Genomic DNA, 21,344 nt, shown 5'->3' with positions numbered 1-21,344 from the left:
GTGAAGTAGCTGCACCCTTGGGCACATGGGGAGTCTGGGTACCCTGGCCTGCAGGGTCCTTGGCTATGGGACACGTGCACCATCAGCTCTCAGTGCAACCAGATTCTGATCCCCCCACCATATGGGATGTACATGCAGTGAATTAAACAAAGGAAGAGATCACTTGGGGGTAATAAAGTAGGCACAGTTGTTAAAATTCTATAACTTAATTTACAGACTAAAGCCCAAACTTTTACTGCATCAGCTAATTTGTTTTAACTTCATAATGACATTTACTGGCACCCAGCTAACCAAAATGCTCCATGCATCATTTGTCCTATGTTTACTTCCTGGGTAAACCTTGGCAATAAAAAGTTACTGGTGGGCACCACCAAGTTATAAAAATATTAGTCAGGATTTGTATGTGTGCCAAAAAGACGCATATGGTCAACATTTTCTCCAAAAGTCAGGCTCTGAATAAGCAGGCACGGCTTCTGTTTTTCCAGACAGCCTAAGAAACTGAAGTTGCTGACTGTGAAGTATTTAGCACAGGATGAACAGCTGATACCACCCAGATCTTCCCAGTAAGTGTATGTACTGTGTCTTTATACAAAAAAGAGCATTTATTTTAACCTCTTGCTTTTAAAAATACTTTTACTAGTTCACCAAATGTGGTTACAGACTTGGAAATGAAATCTGCGCGTTCACTGGACAGGAACATTTCCTGGGATAAGCCCATCTGAATGCCAAAGAAATGCCTGATAACAACCCATTAGTTCATATGATGAAATACGATTATAAATAGACCAATGTTTTCCTTCCTATATAACGCTTGTATAAAACAGATACAGAAAACACTTGAGGGTTTTCTGGGCACAAAATAATGAACTTCAGGGAAATAATCTGCAGAAGCAAAATAATTTTAAACTTATTTTTGCATCATTCAACACTTACTCCAGTTTCCTCGTTTGGTTTTCATAATAAATATGCTGCTGCTCAAGTAAGGAAGGCGTGTTCCTGTAACTTGAATCAAAATCAGATTTGGGCTTTAAGAGGGGAAAAGAAGGAAGAATATCTCCTTATGATCTGCCTTTACTGTCTGTTATTTCAGTGAGGTCTTTTAACAAACTCTGTGCTGGACTGTCAGAATCTACTGGGGAGGAACAGCCACTTAAGAAAATTCCCTGTACAGCCCCAAATGGGTCGTTTAATTGGTAAACAGCACTGTAAATCCAAAGTGTGCCATCTGTAAAAGCTATGATGGGGTGTGGGTCCACTCACCTGCTTTCTATGGCAGACAATGTTACAGGTAGCGACTCTCCTGCTGACAACCATGTAATGTCTCCATATCAAGAATGAAACAGTAGTAGGATTATATTTCATACCATTCAGCAGCTATAAAGTAAAAAAAAAAAAACCTTGCTTCTGTCATACAGCATACTATTAACAAGAGTCTGAAAAGCTGTGAGATTATTAAAAAAAAGTAGCTCTTGTTCCATTCATTACTTGCCTACATTCATAGGGCAGTTCCTGGAGTGTATCTTCCCTACTAACACAGTCTGCTGTTTGGATGCAGTCTAACAGGCAGTGTCTCCATTGAACGTCATGCTGTCATTGCTGCTCTGCACTGTTCCAGTTCTGCTGGAACTGAAATGTCTCTTCCAGCAACCAAGAAACTCCAACACTGTAAAATTCTGCAGTCTTCCTCCCTGCAGCAAACAGTCCCTCCGTAGGCATAAACTGACTTCCTCTTGCTTTACTTTCAGCATTCCAAGTACACTATATGGTACTTATCAAAAGATAGCCAAAGCCTGAGGATGAAAAATTGCAGTTGGTGGCCAGTACAAGAAGCACAGGCTGAACTACAGGTAAAGCGTGTTGTGCAGAAAACCTATTTCTAGAAGGCTGCTGAAGCCTGCAAGATAAACTTCTGTAGGACATAAAAATGGCCATCCTATACGTCACTGCCTCCTTATTCCTCCAAGATGTATCTTCTAGTAATAGTTTTCTTCCCTCTAGCACGACTACAGTATGAACACACGTGTATTTGGTACTTGCCCTGCTTTGTCTGAAGAGCTGTTTTTCTAATGCCAATTGGCTCTGGAATAAATCTGATTTTGCTCACTACCACCACAGTAAATTCCATGGGTACATTCACCTAAAAAGATAAGGACACTGCAGGCCTGCATAGACATGCATGTAGCAACACCTCACCATGAATTTATCTGATGCATACACTCTGCATTCTAGAAGAGGCTTCCAGAGAACCACATAATCTATTACAGAAGCAATAAACGGCTCAAGCCACTGGGGTTTTTTACATCCCACAAAGAGAGAATGAGTTCTACGTGAATAATTCCCTTTTTCTGAACTGAGACTGGTATTCTGCTGTTCATCAAGCTGTATAAGGATGGAGTGATCACCTCTTTTACTAGAAGAGCAAATCAGATCATTTACTGACAGTATGCCGTTTATGGGAGCTCTGCAACCACAACTGCTCTTACTGCATGGAATTCAAGCTTTGCAATCTTTAGTGTGAGATACTTAACTTCAGTAAACAGTTTACTGTTCCCATGAGGTGCAATATTCATGAAAAACGTATCAATTCTTTCATAATACTATTAAATCCATTGTAATTAACAAATTCCCAATTACACACCAGAGTACAGCTGGCATTAACAACATCTATTCTTAACTGTTTCAAATACAGTAATTTTTATAATCTTTCCAAATAAAGTTTGCTAACACCCATCAGAAACATTCTGTACAGAAGGATTTACAGAGATGCACAGATGCTTCCATGGTAGAAGAACTGGTTTTCAAGGAGAAGAGACATTTCTGATGGTGCTTCTTCCACTGTTGTTACTTCCATCGAAAATCTTCAGGTCTGGAAAGAAAAAACAACAACAAAAAAAAAGCTTTAAGAAATGTATTGGAACTGCAGGGACTTTGGTTTAAGGATGCAAGAACAGCCACATGTATTTTTATTTCCTTATCCTGGTACTTGAAGTTTTGTGCTAAAGAAGAATAACAGTATTTTTTGGATTACACAAAAAAGACAGAACAAATCAGTTTGCTCAGACCTCTAGGAATTTACAGACATCAGGGCTAGTTGGTCAAGGTGTTTCTTACGAGCCACTCCTACTTTCCTAAACAAACCAAAAAGCATCCTTAACTGAACAGAGTCTCACAAGGATTTTAAACACCAGTATTAATTTCTCTCTGCTTTTAATAAATGACTAACCTGTGCATAAAATGGCAAGTTTTAAGTTAAAAGCACAGTACACCACAACACTGCTGGAATAATTAAAACCAATGATTTCAACAAAAACCTACTTTGCATCTTAAAGTTTCTGCAATCCTTTCTGCTTGGATGGCAAATGTGAAAAACATGCAGACAACTGGCTGCTCTTTGTAATCCTTCACAGTCCCCTCTTCAATCACATCACTTACTCTGCCTGACAAACATCTACTAGTGCAGAAGCCACGTTCTCCCTGAAACCATGAGGTTCAGGCTAGGTAAGAGTTTTAGAAGAATGCTAAGTTTGAAGGCTAGATGCAAGTCTACATCCCTAACAGGTCCTGGAGAGAAGTTAGGGCTCTGCCCAGTTGCTTAAAAAAACCCAAATAGTGCAGGGTGATGACTTCTGATGTGCTTAGGATACAATCTGAATGTGCTCAGCATGAACAGGCTGCTCCTCACAGCATGCTGCACCCCTGACTCACGCTGCCTGCGACAACACAACCTGTTATCAGTACAGCAGACCTTCGTTCCTGACTCTTCTGACTGCTTCTCTTATACACAAACCAAAACAGGTCATGTGAACTGCCTCTCACTATTGAACTGAACAAGAGATGTAGTAACAAAGGTTCTGGAAACATGTGATGGGACACAGGGTCAGCAGATTTACTGTGAAGTTGAATGAAAACAGCCTGGAATACAGGAAAAGCTGCAATTCACAACAGCTAATAGCAAACCAAGCTAAATTTACAATGGTGGTAAATTTTATCATTAATTTTGTTCATAAATGCAAATTAAAAGCAGACAATGAAGTCATTCATGCAATTCTTGTACAAGCCTGTAGGTTCTCACGTGAAAGCAATTCAGTCTGTGCTATTTCAAGTGTACTGTATAAAATTTGATGATTATATGAAATTTAAATAACAACTATAAAGATGAGCGGGTGGTCCCACTGTAATGAATTGTAAAGCTTCTCTGTTTTCCATTTTAATTCTATATTAACGTTTGGATTTGTATCTTTTGTGCATGGAAGAGTTGCTATAAGCAGTAATACCTGAGCAGTCTCAACATTTGATGGCTTACAGGCACTGGGAAGTCAAGTCATGTTTCCTAGAATCCTGGGTTTCAGTACTCGCACATATTCCATGTTTTGTTACTCAGATCTCACCCCTGCATACCAGAATATATACTTGTATCACATTGCCTGTGGTGTGTTAAGAGAGCTGGAGTTTAAAAAAATCTCAGCAGAGACTTAAAAGTTTTATCACCACATCCATCCTAGACAGGTGGACCTGCGCTGAAAGATTTTACAGATGCTGCATGGTGAAGACATCATTGTCTTGGAGCTTATAGTTATTACTCTTTTTTACAGGCCTATTTGGTCTCTTGCACATTGCTCAAAGGATTTTGCATTTCTATTTGAATGGCACATTTAAAACTTCAATCTCGGGTTAGGATGGAGTGCTGCACAGTTAATACTTTGGGGTGAAAATCCAATTACTTTTTTGTTCTTGCTTGTAATCTGCATTTCAACCTTAATGCTCATTGCCTTAAAAGTTAAATGCATAAACCACTGGACTTTTAGTTTACAGTTTTACAAAGCTAATGAAGCTTAAAGGCAGGATTTTCTACACTAAAACACTTGTGTGAACAAATACAAAAGTTTTTAAAGCCTTTTCTACTGCCACAGTAGGCTTTTATGCTGACTAGTGCTTGCCTGTCGAGGCCACAGATTCTGCTTTTAGAGTCCTTGGCACTAGGAAACCTAAGCCTTGAAAAACACTGCCTTTGGCAAAAGCGTTATAAATATTTTGTCAGACAAAGAATATGAACCCACAAAAAACCTTGTCTACTCAGAGAGAATTATGTTACTTGTGAACACCAACGGGCGTTCATTGATAAATGACATAAATCCATGCAAGAGTGTTCTTCAATGAAGCACTTTTGCCCTTCCCCAGCAAAGCACCAAGTTAATGCATTTGGAACAAAGGAAACAGTATATTCTAGAAGAGATGGTTCAGAAATTCACCCAAAGGCAGGACTTCACATACCTGGTTCTTTTTTTTTTTTTAATTAAAGGTAACATTTGTGAGGAAAAAAAAAAAAAGCTGCATATTGACAGCAGGCTCCAAGACAAGGGGAAATAGGTGGCAGAAAGTGGGAAGTTGCATCTCTGAAATCTGCTGAAAGGCAAAATATAATGGGTTCACTGAAAATACTCAACTTTGCTCTGTGCAGCAGATGTCTGCCATTAAAATATGTAAAAAAAATGCATCCCACTAAAATTTTATACTGCACATAAACTGCATTATGGCACAGTTCAATGAATACTAGGCAAAATACTCTGCAAATTAAATTAACATCCAGTTACACCATGCATCTCAGTGCTTCTCTCTCTTTAATACTTTAGCACTGAGGATCCCATACCTGAGGACTGGCCGAGAGAGCTGTGAATGTTCAGCCTGCAGAAGGAAAGGCTCAGGGGGATATCATCAAAGAAGTGAGGGTGCAGAGAAGATGGGGCCAGGTTCTTTTCAGTGGAGCCCAGTGTGAGGACCAGAGGCAATGGGCACAAACTGCAATGCAGGACATACCATCTGAATATCAGGAAACACTTGTTTCCCTTTGAGACTTTTACTGTGAAGGTGACTAAGCACTGGAGAAAGCTGCCCAGAAAGGCTGTGGAGTCTCCATCCTTACAGATAATCAAAAGCTGTCTGGAAACTATCCTGAACAAGTGGCCTTGCTTGAGCAGAGCAGTTGGACAAGATGACCTCCAGCCAACTGGTCTGCATCAGTAACAGCATAATGCCGTTAGCATTGCTTTTCAGACAAAACTATAGCTGTGTAGACACTGAAGACAGAATTCACAATGGCAAGCTTTAGTCTAAGGAGACTCCTCAAGTCATCCCTAAAGTCACTGAAGACAGACACGGCTTCCCCTGAGTACTTTAAATAAACATCCATTTTATTTATACCAAATGAAGCTTAAACTACCTGCACTAAATTAATACTGAAGTTTAGTGACCATACTTGTGTTTCCCTAACAACCAACCACCGCTTTTTGCAGCTGTATAAAACAAGGTTATCTTTAATCTAGGTCATTTCCCTGATGCTCTTTATTCTCTTGCTACAAAAGCAGAATGGAAAGGCAGAAAAAGTGATGGATGATACTTGAAAAGCAGCCTTTTTGCCAGAAGAAATGCTCATGAAGCTATGACCTCAGCCTCTGCGTATCTCAGATGGCAAACAGAAACTAACAGTACAAAAACACCTACTTAGATAGTTGCAACTACGATGGGACCCTTCCCCTCCCCAATATTCAGTATTCTTTTCCAATATGATGTGAAACGTGCTCTTCCTAGGGTATTTTTCCTGTCAAGTAGACAGAACAGAGAACCTTTCCAGAAGTTAAATGTTCAATTTCAATTTTCAACTCCTGGAGTGAATATTTATTTCCATCAACTCTGAACAGACTTGCTGCACAGTTCCATCTTTATTAAATTCTTGTCAGCACATTCCAACAAAGATGTTTCTCTTTCCCTAGCAATGTTTTGTGGAGGTAAAACAGCCTCAGGAAAAAAAATAAGGGGGCAAAGGGGGAGGTGTTACTCTGTGTAGGCCAAATCTAAGCATCACCAATCTGCATTACACTGCAATATCTTGATTAAAAAAAAACCATATAGGCCAACTTCACTGCCTTATTTCTCATGTGAGAGAACATCTTGTAATACAGCCCCTACAGCACGCAGATGAAAAACAGCATTACTTACCTCAAAGAAATAAGGTTAAGGCTCTAGGGTAAACTTGACACTATTTTGTATGTAGAGAAGTTAATTTATAATCCTTTGCAGCATTTTGATTTTCAGACAATCCCTTAAAAATCCGTAATTTGTTAATAAATCAGAATACTTCTTCAAAATGACATATTTTAATCCAAATTATTCTGGTTCTTTCAGAACTTCTAAATGCATTGGGACTAGCTATGATATAATTTAGAATAGATGTTGCTCTTCCTTCTTCCAAAAGAAGTCACACACTCACCTAGTTTTTTCAACCACATGCTGCTGGTAGAATAGCATTTGATAACATGACCTCATCTTTCAAGCTCAAAAAACCTGGACAGTCATCTCTCCATAAAGACTTGTAATAGTTTTGTTATGTTGCATTGTTCAAGGCGCTTCAAAAGAAATTATACAAAGTCAAATTTTATGGAGTTACTACAGTCATTTGTATGCTCACAAGACTGTATTCATGACTGGTAACTAATGGTTTCAAAGCTGCCTCTGCTAAGGAATAATACCACCAATGCTGCAGAAGTGACCTGTCAATACCTGCTCTTGACTCAGCAATGCACACCTGTTTTGGAGGCTTTGAAGATCTCAAATGGCATTTTTCTCTTCACCTGCGGGCAATTATCTCACCATTGGAGAACATGACCCAGGGAGCCAGTGTTCCCTGTACCTTCTGCAATCTCACCACAATAACAATGAGTGCTCAAGAAGGGACTGCATCAGCACTGTAAAAGGTCAGTGCCTTAAGGCCAACTAACACTGCACACTAATAAACTGAGATGAAAGCAGTGGTACAAGGGCAAAAGTTGAAAAGGACAGGCTTAGAATTCTGTGAAGATTTCACTGCATCCGTGACTAAGAAAAAAAAAAACCTGCATAGACATTAAAACCCCATAAAAATTAATAACCACCCTGTAAGAAAGGCACATCCGTCTTGTCCATTCACAGCCTGTACAATGCTCCCTATTACTTGAAAAATTTCTTGTGTCTGGTAGGATACCCACTGTTGTGGCTTATCCATCAAAAAAGTCTTAATTCAGCGTTACAAAATGTTTTAAGAGTATCTCGTGTCAGAGAATTTTAGGTCTGTGGCTTTATGATAGATTTTTTTTTCCAGTGGCTTTTTGTCACCTTTCTTCCCCTGTTTCCTGCAGAACAGTGTAGAGATCCCCAAGCAGCTGAATGAGTGTCTTCAGAATGACTGTGGAGTTTTACAGAAGGTCTGCATGATGTTCCTACACAGATTTCAAGAATTCTAAGTAACAACAGGGATAAAAATCTCTCCAAACTTGGCTGAAAAGCTAGAATACAGAGAGAAATGTATTTTAATTGGTGCTGAAGTACTTCTAAACTACCCCAAATTTGTTAAGTAGTTCACCAATGACTTCCAGTGGCTCATAAATATGTCTTTTAGGAGCATTATAAACAAGATTTGTTACAGAAGATGACAGATCAGGGAAGACTGATTAGTGAAAAGATTTTGTGGACTGATCACACCACTTAGTATCTAGCCCTCTGCTACTCTTTGGTCCAATTACTCTGAGGTAGCACTGGGTCTGTACTACTGTAATGCTCTTTGTATTTATAGGAATCAGAATCACAGGAATGTGGGTTTATTGCTAACTGATGACAGTCGGCTGCTTACACAGTATAAATCCATGGCTCATCTTTCATGTCCGCTTATTAATGGAAATACAAGTTTTTAACCTCTTCTTAATAACAAAAGCTTCAAGATATATCTTACATAAAACTGTTACACAATACAAATAGCCTGAAATTTGTGGTCTGTCTGGCATACTTTTTAAGGTTAATTTATGAATACAACTATAAAATTTTAAGTATCTGAAGATTCATTTTTATAGACAAACTTGAAAGACAGACTTCAACACAGAGCCAGAATTTATTGTAAACACAAGAGGAATATGTCTATTTTTCAGGTATACTTAGCACGTTGTGCCAAAGTCAACAGCTAGTAGGTTAAGTGCACCATAGCTAAAGGGGATTTCTGAACGCATTTCATCTGTTTGACTAATCACACCAGTAAATAAACCCCCAAGGATCAGACACGGCTATTATTCTCTGTAAAACCAAATTCTGTGGTTACACTCAAATATCAACAAGAGTTTGGAGCTGGGAGGGGGGAGTTAAAAAAATTTTCTACTGAAGATGTACCTACTATCCCAGGGTAGCTCTATGCCTCTGGTAAAATCATTAGTGAAACAGCTAATGATATTTAAACTAGGTATTAAATTTCCAATAACAACTTGGCCTATTCTTAGCCATGAACTTCTTGCTCTGCTTGGGGACAAAAGAACCTTTTCCATATTGGTGTAGTTCCCATGCAGACTATCATCTTGGCTAAAGAGCACTTCTACATGTATAACTTATTTGACTTGAAGAATAAACCACAGTAACAGGAGCTGCATGTAGTAACAAAACAGAGCAAGAAAAGGTGCCTTCACTGATACTGTTATGCCAGAAGAGCTAGAGTGACTAACCCTTTCCTGTGCACACAAAGCTTAAGATGAATCTTTTGTGGTCCTTGACTGTAGCTTGGATATTTTTCTACATAAAGCTAGCACTTATTTTAATTTTTAAAACATGTCTATAAATATCAAGTCATCCAAACAGATGCTAACAATAATTTAGGTACATTTGTGAAATTAAGAATGGCTTATTACACTTTAAATTAAATTGGCTACAACACCAGCTTATCTAAAAACATATTAAGTAAAACTGAACTAAGCTGTTTAAAAATTCCTGTCAATCCTAGATTTTGACCTGGATTATATGAATTCTGTCTGGAAAATTATTCACGTTAAACCAATGAAATGTTCATGTAAATTTCATCTCAGTGAGAATTTCTGCAAATGAAAGTTTTTTCTTTAAGTGATATATTCTGCTAAAACCTGTAGGACTGTAGCAATAACAGCACTGTACACTTGGCTTTGTCCAAGGAATGACGTTATTCTTCAAATAAACAGAGAACTGGGTAAAGGAATGGTGAAATCCTTTCCAGACTTACTGTCAGCACCAAAAGTCAAAAAAACAAATCTAGACATTCATAAAGAGCAATTAAAAATTAATTCTGATTTCATCTGTGCAAGTAGTTCAACAGTATGTATACAGCCATTCTCATATTGCTTGTCAAATTACCACTAATTTAGTTTCTATTCTTGCATATGAGATCAACAAGTTTTAGCAGAAGGAGAAAGTAGCTTTGGAACTTTCTTTTTGAGAGCCTCTTCAGACAGCTGAGGTAAAAGCGCCCAGTTCCCCTTTTATTAAATCTCTCACCTTCAACTCTGGTTTTAGATACAACCTAAGCTGCCCTCAGGTAAAGGATATGAGAATCAATAGCATTGGTGTGTTTCATGCATGCTAGAGAAAAGCCAGTAATTCACTGTAATAGGCTACACAATCTAAACATGAATGTGTCAGGTTTTTAAGGTGATTAAGCTACTGACCCTCCTAGATTAGCGTTCATACCTAATGTATAGAGCAATTTTCTTCTCAAGTATCTATGTGGCTTTTTGTCCACGGGAGTTTAGATTAAGCTCTGGTAGCCTGAAATGTGAGACTTAACTATCTTCAAGTCTCCTGTTAAGAAAAACGCTACACAGAATCCTGATATATTTTATGTCCTTACTATAAAGTTACCAGTGATAATTCCCAGATTTTAATGAGGGTTAATGATCTCCAGACAGTTACAGGAATTCCTACCAAGAACCTAAAAAGCCAGAGAAAATGAACTTCTAGAGGGATTCCTCGAAGAGTACACTGGAACAGAACTGGCTGCAGGGGCAGGACAGTTTTCTCCTGGTTTATACAGTTTGTTTTTGGGAAAAAGTAAGACTGGCTCCAGTTTTTCACAGAAGTTTGTGTTGGCCACTTCTCTCAACACTGACACATGGCAGCTTGGATTTGGGAAGGATAAGCATTCAAGTTGGAAGGGCAGTACTTATTCCTATTACAGAAACACCCCATAACCCAAGAAAAGAACCAAACACTGCCACATAAGGCATGATACAAATAAAACCAAACCCCCAAAAGTTGCACTCACACACTCTGCAGCTAAGCAGGAACTAAGAAAAACGCTGAAGAAACATGCTTATTTCAGTGCAGAATTTTTAAGAGCTTCTGAATGAACTTAAGATGGTCCTTAGAAAAATAGCTCAAGACCTCAACATTTGCAGAGAATATCTTTATGGTTTTCTTTCTGAGAATCTCCATATAGCTGGAGTTAACTACTCCTACAATTTTATCTGAAGAAATTAACAGACAAAAAAACTTAAGAAAACACCTGCCAGCATCTTGCAATTATAGAAGTATTGTTCATAACATCATTTCAGCCCCACAACCAGTATCTCTCTGGCATCTTCTTCAGCTCGGTTACCTACTATATCCCAGAACTAATTTGGGTAACCAAGAATAGAAACTTACACTAGAAATACTAGAATTGTGCAAGACAAGATAACAAGCAGAAAGGGCAACTGCAGCTGAGAGGGTATCTTAATCCCAAAGACTTTCTGTTTACCAGCACCTACAATTTGCTTGCTAGGAACATTAGCTTCAGGTTGCCAGATGTTGGCAGGGCTAGCTTTAAGGAACAAAAAGCTAGGGAAGAACTGGGAGTTAACATTAGCACAGGATGTGTATGAGGATTATCAGAGCCATCTGCAGTTCACAGGTGTCCAACATGCTTGCGTTTCATCACCTATACACTTTTCTTTGTGGCAACACTGTGATTCTCTGCTTTCAAAGCCACTCAGCATTGCTGGTGAACTACCAAGAATCTGTGTCCCACGCCAGGGAGGGGACATGAAGTGTCAATACCGGGATCCTGTCCAGCCCATGGTGCTCAGCTGAAACTGAATTACGGCTTCAGACTAGGCTCTGCAACCCCCTGCTTCCAACAGGATGTACAGATGGGTGCCAGAAATCAAGCAAGTTACTCAGAAAAAAATAAACATTAAAAAGGTGTTTGGTTTTCTTAAACCAAATTTCAGCATTTACAATACATCAAGTTTTAAAACCATCAAAAGTGTTCAAGGGCTTTTTTCCCTGACAGACAAGTAAGAGGCTGTCTGGCCCGAGGAGAGTTCCTATGAAGGCTGGCAGTGGAACAGCCACTCAGTATGCACAACCAGCACCAGCCCTAGTGTACTCCTGGAAATCAGACGGCTCTGCTTTCTTCAGGGAAACTCTCAGGAATGCATCCATCTAACTCGAACAACACAGACTGGCTGTTCTATATATTTGGTAACATTCTTATTTAAATACTTCTTCAAAAACAATTTCCTGCCTTTAAAAAAGTCTAAAACCACAAATATATATATATATATATATATATACCCAGACAGTTAAACAACTTTAAAACGGTATATAACAGGAAAATTTACACGAGTCTGACGTACCCTTGCTTTTATGGAACAGAATTGTTTGCTTAGTCATACATGAGGGGCGAATTCTGTGATGACTTCTGTTTAAAACTCATTTAAAAGACATTCAATCTGAAACTTCAAACACACTTGAAATAATGGTTTCATTCATGGTAAGAAGCTACGAAATCAAACTCTGTCAAAGGAACTAGTTTTTGATCTTTTTTCCCCCCTCTTAATGTGTCTGGAAAAGACATAATTTAACTTTCCTGTATCTACATGGTTTTCCACCACACTCATTTCAGACCTCTCCATCAAGGATCTAAGAGAGAAGCTCTGCACAACTTGGGAAGTCAATTGCTCCCCGTTAGGGGTAAAAGGAAAGAATGCTCAAAGAAAACCACTCTCACTGGAAACATTCCGACATTTAATTCTCTGATTTCATGGAGCAGGATCTTGACGTCCTATCACGAACTCTACTGTGGTGGAAGGAGGGGTGACAGGAAGGCTCTCCACTCTGGAAAACAAACCATTTGCTAGGTTTTCCACACCAGACCTGGGCTTTCCTTAAAAACCATTTCCACTTGGATATTGTATATTTGTCCATGGTGTGTCAGGCTCCAATTATCAGCAAAACAGCCTTGAAAAAAGCATCTGTAGCAAGACATTTTGACACAAAAATATAGGCAGACAGTCCAATAAGATCATTAGCAGCACTGAACATGTTCTCTTCACATTCCAAAGGAAAACTACTTACATTATTACTTCAGATTGCAGAGAAAAAGGCTCTTTTTCCTCCTAATACTAGTAACTTCTCATATAAATTCACTACTTTATATTCATGCCCTATTATCTGTCTTATTTTATATACAGGGAGAGTGCAAGTTTTAATGTAAAATTTTAAAAGATTAATTTTCTTGTTGTAATTGTGTTTACCTCTATAGCCTTGCATACCTTTAACCAAATATGCTTTTGATTTTTTTCCATTAAAGGACAAAGCTATTTGTAAAGGGCTAGTATCAACTACATTACTTCTTTTTCATAGAAAGATGTGCCACAAAGAGTGTCTCCCTCTAACTCCTTTTTTTAAAATCACTTTCAGAGGAATTTAATTCCCTTTTGAACCTCTAACTCTTTGTTAAACAGAATTCCAAGCTCAGAATTCCATGGAAGATAAAGAATAACTAAAATCAAGTCATGTAAGGCAGAAAGACTTATTAAAACCATCTGAAGAAAAGGAAAATTAAACAAATAAGCATTTATGGTTTTCCTGCATCTTTCATTTTCTGATTTATTGTAGGGACTCCTCTTACTGCTTGGAGGCTATCTATGGGTTCTGCAGAAGCTCACAAACCAAAGTACACAACAGTAAACACAAAGGCCTTTTATACCCTGAATGCAGCACACAGAGGACAAGAAAAGGCTACTTATTTTAGTACTATGTGCTCTTACCCAGACTTCCAAGACCTAGGACAGCATAGCAAACAATAGCCCAAGGAAAGCCAAATAGGACTAACCCTACTAGCAACATATGCACTGGGGGTTTTAAATGCCCTTTATTAAAATATTGATCTAGTTTAATATTTACATTTTTTCACTTTCATCGTACATTAAGAACCATAGAATAATTTGCATCAGAAGGGACCACACTCAAAATGGGACTAATTTCAGTATTACATCAGGTTGCTCAGGTAGTCGTGCAGTTAAGTACTGAGCATCTCCACGGCTGGACATTCCACAACCCCTCTGCCAGCTGGAAAAGAGTAAGATGACGAGAAACCCAAACAGAAAGCCAGTTTTGTGTTCTGAGATACAGATGTTTTCCTGCAATATCTGGATTTCTGAGTAACAACTCATGTAGCCTTTACAGTTCCTCTTCTAAAACAATTTTGGTGTCAGGTAATTGGCTTTTTTTGCTACACCTCAAATTATAAGGAATATCAGATTTATACAACGTCATTTTAACTGACTTCTCTGAGCTCTGTTGAACAAAGCTATTAGCATTTTGTCCCTTTTGGGGCTCATTTTTAAGAGAACATTTTTGCTATATGCCTCTAAAAAGCTGACATCATTAAAGAACATGTAAATATTTAAATTTTTGTCATTTTTACAGTCTTTCAAAGCAATAATGCCAACACTACTTCTTCCATGGGCTCACACACACTGAAAAAGCTCAGAACACAGTCTATTACAGTTGGATATTCATATAGCCTTCCTATTAGTGCCTTTGAAGCAAAGCTGTTTCTTCTCAGACATTTTAGCTGGCACTTTAATCAGAACAGCGACCACTACCATTCACTTTAAGACCCCTTTTACAGACTTCGGAGTTTTAATTTACCACATCAGAAAGTTATTTTGCCAAATTTGCTCAATTCTGTATCATTTACTTCACAATTAATCCCTTCCCCACATGGCACTTTTAGTGATAATCACAATACATTTATTACCTCAGTCAAGAAAAGCATTAATATTTTTCCCATTGATTCAAATTGGAAACTCTTCCAAACATCAAAACTGCCAGAGAAGTGAGCTGAAGGTTAAAGAAAAACTTATCTGACACTAGTACTTCACAGCCACAATGGTCTGGTTGCAGGCCAGGACAAGAAGCTGAAATTACAACATCAACGAACCCTGTGGCTAGTGAAGATGGTAGATAACCAACCTCCATTCCTGATCCCTCTGCTAGGACTTAACAGTTCCTGAGAGCAGAAAAGATGGTAGGACTATAGTCCAACACAGCAAAGGTATGGTAATATGTTCTTCTGCCTTTAAAAGTGGCTCTAACTAGCCTCTATAACTGGTATGCAGTAAAAAAGGCTATATACAAATAGCGCCAAAAATCAATCTGGACTAGGCAGCAGAGGAAAGAAATATAAAAAAGTGAATGCATATTTTCTCTGTGCTTTGAATTCCTCCAGAGGAAATGGTTCCAAGAAATGATGGGAGGGGAATTCTAACGTCAAATCTAGCTTCAAAAGTGTTCTTACTTGCAGATTTCCCCCAAGGATCAACATACTCAAGCAGTCTTCTCAATGCTGACATGAAGGTATTAGGAAACTTAGTTTGACAGCAGTGACGGAATTAGATGGCATCAAGTTTACTTGTCTTCTGCCACACACTCCTACATGTCAACACAATTAAGGTGACTCAGTGCTGAGGAGGTGAAGTCAAGCAAAACTTTGGCAGTGTGTGGGGACAAAGAGAAGTATTTCAAAAGCTCTGAAAGCATAACACCATTTCCTTTGAAAAAAGGGACACTCCCAATTAAAGCTAAGTCCCAGCTTCCAATTCAAACAATTACTGTGTCAGAATCTTTATTAGTATTAGTACTAAAGACAATTATATGAGAGTATAATATAGCATAGGGCATGAGAGGCTTATCAGCTTTGATCTAACATATCACAGAATTCTGATCATTGGTGCAAAGTCTAAAGTTTCTCCAGGGCTAATCCAATGAGATCTCATAGGAATGAGGAGATCTCAGCATCTGCAACTCCATTCAGTAGTGAGGATAAAATCAAACATAGCAATTTGTGTAATTGACATAGCTTAGAAAAAGCCAAAACCAATCTACCTATTTCTACTCTGTAGAAGGCCTAAAGCATTACTGGACTTTGTTTCCTTTCAACAGAGACTGTAATACTGGGGTGCCGCAGATTACAAAGAACTGATGCAGAGACTATTTTAGTATCATCTAGGATCATCTAAATACAACTGATTTTTTAATAAACTTTTGAAAATATTACACATACTCATGAGAATATAGAAGAAATACAACAAACCCCAAGTCATTTCCAAAATGCTGTCAGTGCCCTTCCCATATTTTAGCACGCAGGCCTAAGTCAACCCACATCAAGTAAGCACTATCAGAAAGGAGAGCCGAGATACTGCTTTTTTTTGAGCGCGCAGAACACACTTTTAGGTGTTCCCCATATTCCACTCACACATTTAGGTGTTCTCTAAGTGATATTTAATTTTTTCCTACTAAAATCCACATTAAATTCTACATATTGAAAATGAGAAGAAGAGCACAAGTCAATGCTGATCATCTGGAAGACTGGTGATCATAGAATTAAACCTAGCTAGAGGTATTAAAGATAACAGGAAGGGATTCTACAAGTACATAGCAAATAAAAAACAGACTAGGGAGAATGTAGGCCCCCTCACGAAGCTCTCAGGAGAACTGGCTACACAGGATTTGGAGAAGGCTGAGGTTCTGAATGACTTCTTTGCCTCAGTCTTCACTGGCAAAGGCTCTGACCAAACCACCCAAGACTTGGAAGGCAGATGAAGGGACTGTGAGAATGAAGACCTTGCACCCACTGCAGGAGAGGAACTGGTTTGAGACCATCTCAAAAATCTGAATGTGCACAAGTCCGTGGGTCCTGATGAGATCCATCTGCAGGTTCTGAAGGAGCTGGTGAATGAAGTTGTGAAGCCGCTGGCCATCATATTTGAGAAATCATGGCAGTCAGGTGAAGTTCCCAATGACTGGAAAAAGGGAAATATAACCCCCATTTTCAAGAAGGGGAAAATGGATGACCTGGGAAATTACAGACTAGTCAGTCTCACCTCTGTGCCTGGCAAAATCTTGGAGCAGATTCTCCTGGAAGGCATGCTAAGGCACATGAAAATCAACAAGGTGCTTGGTGACAGCCAGCATGGCTTCACTAAGGGGAAATCCTGCCTGACCAATTTGGTGGCCTTCTATGATGGGGCTACAGAACTGATGGACAGGGGTAGATCAGCTGATGTCATCTACCTGGACTTGTGTAAAGCGTTCGACACTGTCCCACACGACATCCTTGTCTCTAAATCGGAGAGACATCAATTTGATGGATGGACCACTCGGTGGATAAAGAACTGGCTGGATGGCCACACACAAAGAGTTGTGGTCAATGGCTCAATGTCCAGCTGGAGACCAGTAACGAGTGGTGTCCCTCAGGGATCGGTGTTGGGACCGGTTTTGTTTAACATCTTTGTCGCTGACATGGACAGTGGGATTGAGTGCGCCCTCAGCAAGTTTGCCGATGACACCAAGCTGTGTGGTTTGGCTGATACCGTGGAGGGAAGGAATGCCATCCAGAGGGACCTTGACACGCTTGTGAGGTGGGCTGATGCCAGCCTCATGAAGTTTAACCATGCCAAGTGCAAGGTCCTACCCCTGGGTTGGAGCAATCCCAGGCACAGCTACAGGTGGGGCAGAGAAGAGATTCAGAGCAGCCCTGAGGAGAAGGACTTGGGGGTGTTGGTTGATGAGAAAACGAACATGAGCCAGCTTCAGTGTGCGCTTGCAGCCCAGAAAGCCAACTGTATCCTGGGCTGCATCAAAAGGAGCGTGACCAGCAGGTCGAAGGAGGTGATCCTGCCCCCCTATTCTGCTCTTGTGAGACCTCACCTGCAGCACTGTGTGCAGTTCTGGTGTCCTCAGCATAAAAAGGACATGGAACTGTTGGAACAAGTCCAGAGAAGGGCCACGAGGATGATCAGGGGACTGGAGCACCTCCCGTATGAAGACAGGCTGAGAAAGTTGGGGCTGTTCAGCCTGGAGAAGAGAAGGCTGCGTGGAGACCTCATAGCAGCCTTCCAGTACCTGAAGGGGGACTATAGAGATTTTGGAGATGGACTCTTCATTAGAGACTGTAGTGATAGTACAAGGGGTAACGGGTTAAAACTTAAACAGGGGAAGTTTAGATTGGATATAAGGAGGAAGTTCTTTCCTGTTAGGGTGGTGAGGCACTGGAATGGGTTGCCCAGGGAGGTTGTGAATGCTCTGTCCCTGGCGGTGTTCAAGGCCAGGTTGGACGAGGCCTTGAGTGACATGATTTAGCGTAAGGTGTCCCTGCCCAAGGCAGGGGGATTGGAACTAGATGATCTTAAGGTCCTTTCCAACCCTAACTATTCTATGATTCTATACAGTATTTGCTTCACAGTTCTTTGCCTTCAGCATTTAAAAGATCTGCCCTTCTAGAGCCCATCAAAGTTCTATCATCTCTGTGGCAGATGTACAGAGAGAAAGCTGAAGAAACAAGATAAATATACAACAATATTTGCAACTTCCTGAGCCACGAGTCACATCTGGAGAATCATATTTAACAGCCACTGATGGCCACACACTTCCCTTTTTTGAATCCACTTAAAACTTCTACTCAGAACCTATATAGTTCTGACACAAGAAGACAGAGAAAACATCCAAAAAGAAAAAAATCAGAAGGGTGTGCATCTTTAGTAGTCATATGATACAGCCAATCCTCATGACATCACATCCTTCACCAAGTTCAATCACTACAAGCTGAGGAAAAACATTCCACAAATGAAAGGTCCCATCCCCTCTCTGACATGCAGTGAAAATCTGTATGACTACTTTGTGTGTAGATGTGCGAGGAAAAACTGACACTATGCATAAATATAGAGTTCTACACAGGCTTTCTCACTTAGGACTAGATAAATGTCACAGGCTAACTTTTTCCTGTTCTTACAAGGATTTGCAAGCAAAAGCCCACCAAGAGTAAGAACTTTCACTAAAAAATTACTTTCGTTTCAATTAAACATGTAAGAGAACAATGGAACATCACTCCAGTTTTCCCCTCAAAGCAATACAGATCCTATAAATATATGTGAAATGGATACAGACATTTGTCCTATATGCATTACTGGGATTTCTTTGTATTGGTCTGGCTTAAGCAGTGAGAGCTGCTGGTCCCTGAAAGGAATTATGAGCTCGGCTTCTGAATTGCAAGAATGTTCTATTCAAGTGTTCATTTACTTTATCTTATTACCAGTTTTCTTCTGGATAAATTACATCTCTTGTCCAGATACCTCTGCTGCTTGATCCCCACTGCCTACAAAGGGTGAAGGCCCTTATTTGCATGTGCCTTATGATGCAGAGAAAATACATGATGTAATTTAAAATGTTTAATTTACTTTAAAAAAGCCCAACAAAACAACAACCCCTACCTCCCCCTTTAATATTAATCTGACCAAAGCAAAAAGCATCAGGCCCCTTTCAAAGGTATACCAACAGTTTTGGCCATGCACTGAAAATTACCTGGTTTCTCTTTCCATGGACAGACCATTTAAAAATACTCTTCTTATGTGAGTTTTCCCTTCTCTTCATTAAGCCTCCTCTCTTTGTTAAAGGCTTTCTTAAAAAAGGGTTACTGGTTTAGCTGTTGTACAATGATTTTTTTTGTACTGTACAGGCTTGCTACTATCTAGTCATGATTAGCTACAACTCTAAAACCATGTACTCACTGCAGATCATTCCCTAATAGTGCTCTTCAATCAGCTGGACATGAAAATCTCTGCTGAACCCTTTAAACTGACCCATGAAAATAGGAGGTATTCAGTTCTGGCACTTCGAATTCCTATGATTTGAACAAGACTTAGTGAAACACAAGAGGAACCACCTGAACATCAGAAAACACATTTTTTACTGTGAGGTCGACTGAGCAGTGGAACAGGCTGCCCAGAAAGGTTGTAAAGTGTCCATCCTTGGAAATATTAACAGTCTAGGCAACCAGCTCTAGATGGCCCTGCTTGAGCCAAGCGGTTGGATCAGACAACCTCCAGAGGTCCTTTCCCACCTCAACCATTCCATGATCATTACCCTATCAAGACACCCCAGAGATCATATCTTAAGCAGAAAGCAGACTCATGAGAAATAAGTTACTACTACCATTTCAGCATCTGACCTCTCTCTGTGTGCAGCTAATGTGCGGTTCAGTGGAACTACTCAACAGGATGACGTATCATTTGAGACTCATACCAAGCCTATTTTTTAAGATTAGTGTATAGTATTAGTGTAGGAGTGAGTGCACAGGAACACCTTTTTTTTAATAGGAGAAAGAGAAACAACCTTTTAAAAGCTACTATTAAAATAGAAGTACCAGTAATCTAACTGGAGATAACCATCAAGTTGGTCCTGGGGTTAGCTTATACACACCTTTCCTCATCTCCCTGTCTGTTACATTTCCTCTGAAATTTCATTAGCATAATCAAGAGAGGAGCAATCTTTCAAAATTTATCTCTGTTAACTATTGTAATGAAATCCTGAATCTAAACAGGACTCTCAAAATGAACACAAGAGAAATCGTACTGGTACGAATCAGAAAACACCCACAATGTAACACATTATTTTCACTAGTGGGTTGACTCAATGCTGCCTGTGGTGGTATAAAGCAAACCGCAAATACTCATTCATATGCCACACAACTATTGTGGAACTGATTTTGCGCATGGAAAAAAACCTATTTATCAAAATAAATATGTGGTATAGTCCTTGCCAAACATCCACTCCCCAAGGTCTAATTTAGCAGAATTCTTTCATTTTCTCTGGAGAAAATCTGAAGGGTCCCTCACCTCCCCTCACAATGAGTCATTCCCTCACAGAGCTGCATGGTGTTTCCTTTGGCTATGGCTAACAGTTACATATTATAGAGCACAACTCAAATAAAGTAATAAAATGTTTTACTCATCTTTTACTAAACACACTTCGATGAAGTAAAGAGTTGAAAACATGTCTTTTAAAAAAAACTTTTCTCATTAAAAGAAAGGCCAGAAATACAAAAGCCTTAGCAACCACTCATTTTAATATGAGCATTCTTTGCTTTAATGATCTCCCGTCTCTCAAGAAAAAAAGATAACATAAAGAGAAAAAGCATTACTTTTTTTTTTAATTAAGGATAATGTGAGAGCCTATATTGTATATATTCAGTCAAAGTGCCCTTTTAAAAAAATCTGAGATACTTACGGAGTCCAAACCCTTGGAAATGCAGCAATTTCTTCTGGTGTATATTCATCTAACCTCTTGGGGACTACACGTGGCTGAGGAATCTCTTGTAGAAGATTCTTCTCTATATCTTCTGGAATAACCTGAGGAAGGTAAGAACAGTCTTAGCTATCTCCCTATTTTAAAAAAATAACACCAATTCCCCCTCAAATCCATAC

General features: G+C 39.3%; 1 protein-coding gene across 1 annotated transcript in view; it reads right to left on the bottom strand.

The window, feature by feature from the left end:
• Positions 1–2,573: 2,573 nt before the first annotated feature.
• MRPL13 (mitochondrial ribosomal protein L13) overlaps positions 2,574–21,344 on the bottom strand; it is a 36,435-nt gene continuing 17,664 nt past the window's right edge. Inside the window, exons 6-7 of the mRNA XM_057415271.1 lie at positions 21,148–21,269; positions 2,574–2,866 (exon numbers count right to left, since the gene is read on the bottom strand). Coding sequence (XP_057271254.1) covers positions 2,842–2,866; positions 21,148–21,269 — 147 coding nt within the window. The 3' untranslated portion in view covers positions 2,574–2,841. The remainder of the gene's footprint in view (positions 2,867–21,147; positions 21,270–21,344) is intronic.

Source organism: Pezoporus wallicus, unplaced genomic scaffold (genome assembly GCF_028554395.1).
Source record: "Pezoporus wallicus isolate ANWC-B61680 ecotype Strahan unplaced genomic scaffold, APGP_CSIRO_Pwel_v1 contig_3812, whole genome shotgun sequence".
Taxonomy (NCBI): Eukaryota; Metazoa; Chordata; class Aves; order Psittaciformes; family Psittacidae; genus Pezoporus; species Pezoporus wallicus.
This window is presented reverse-complemented; position numbering and strand designations above follow the sequence as displayed.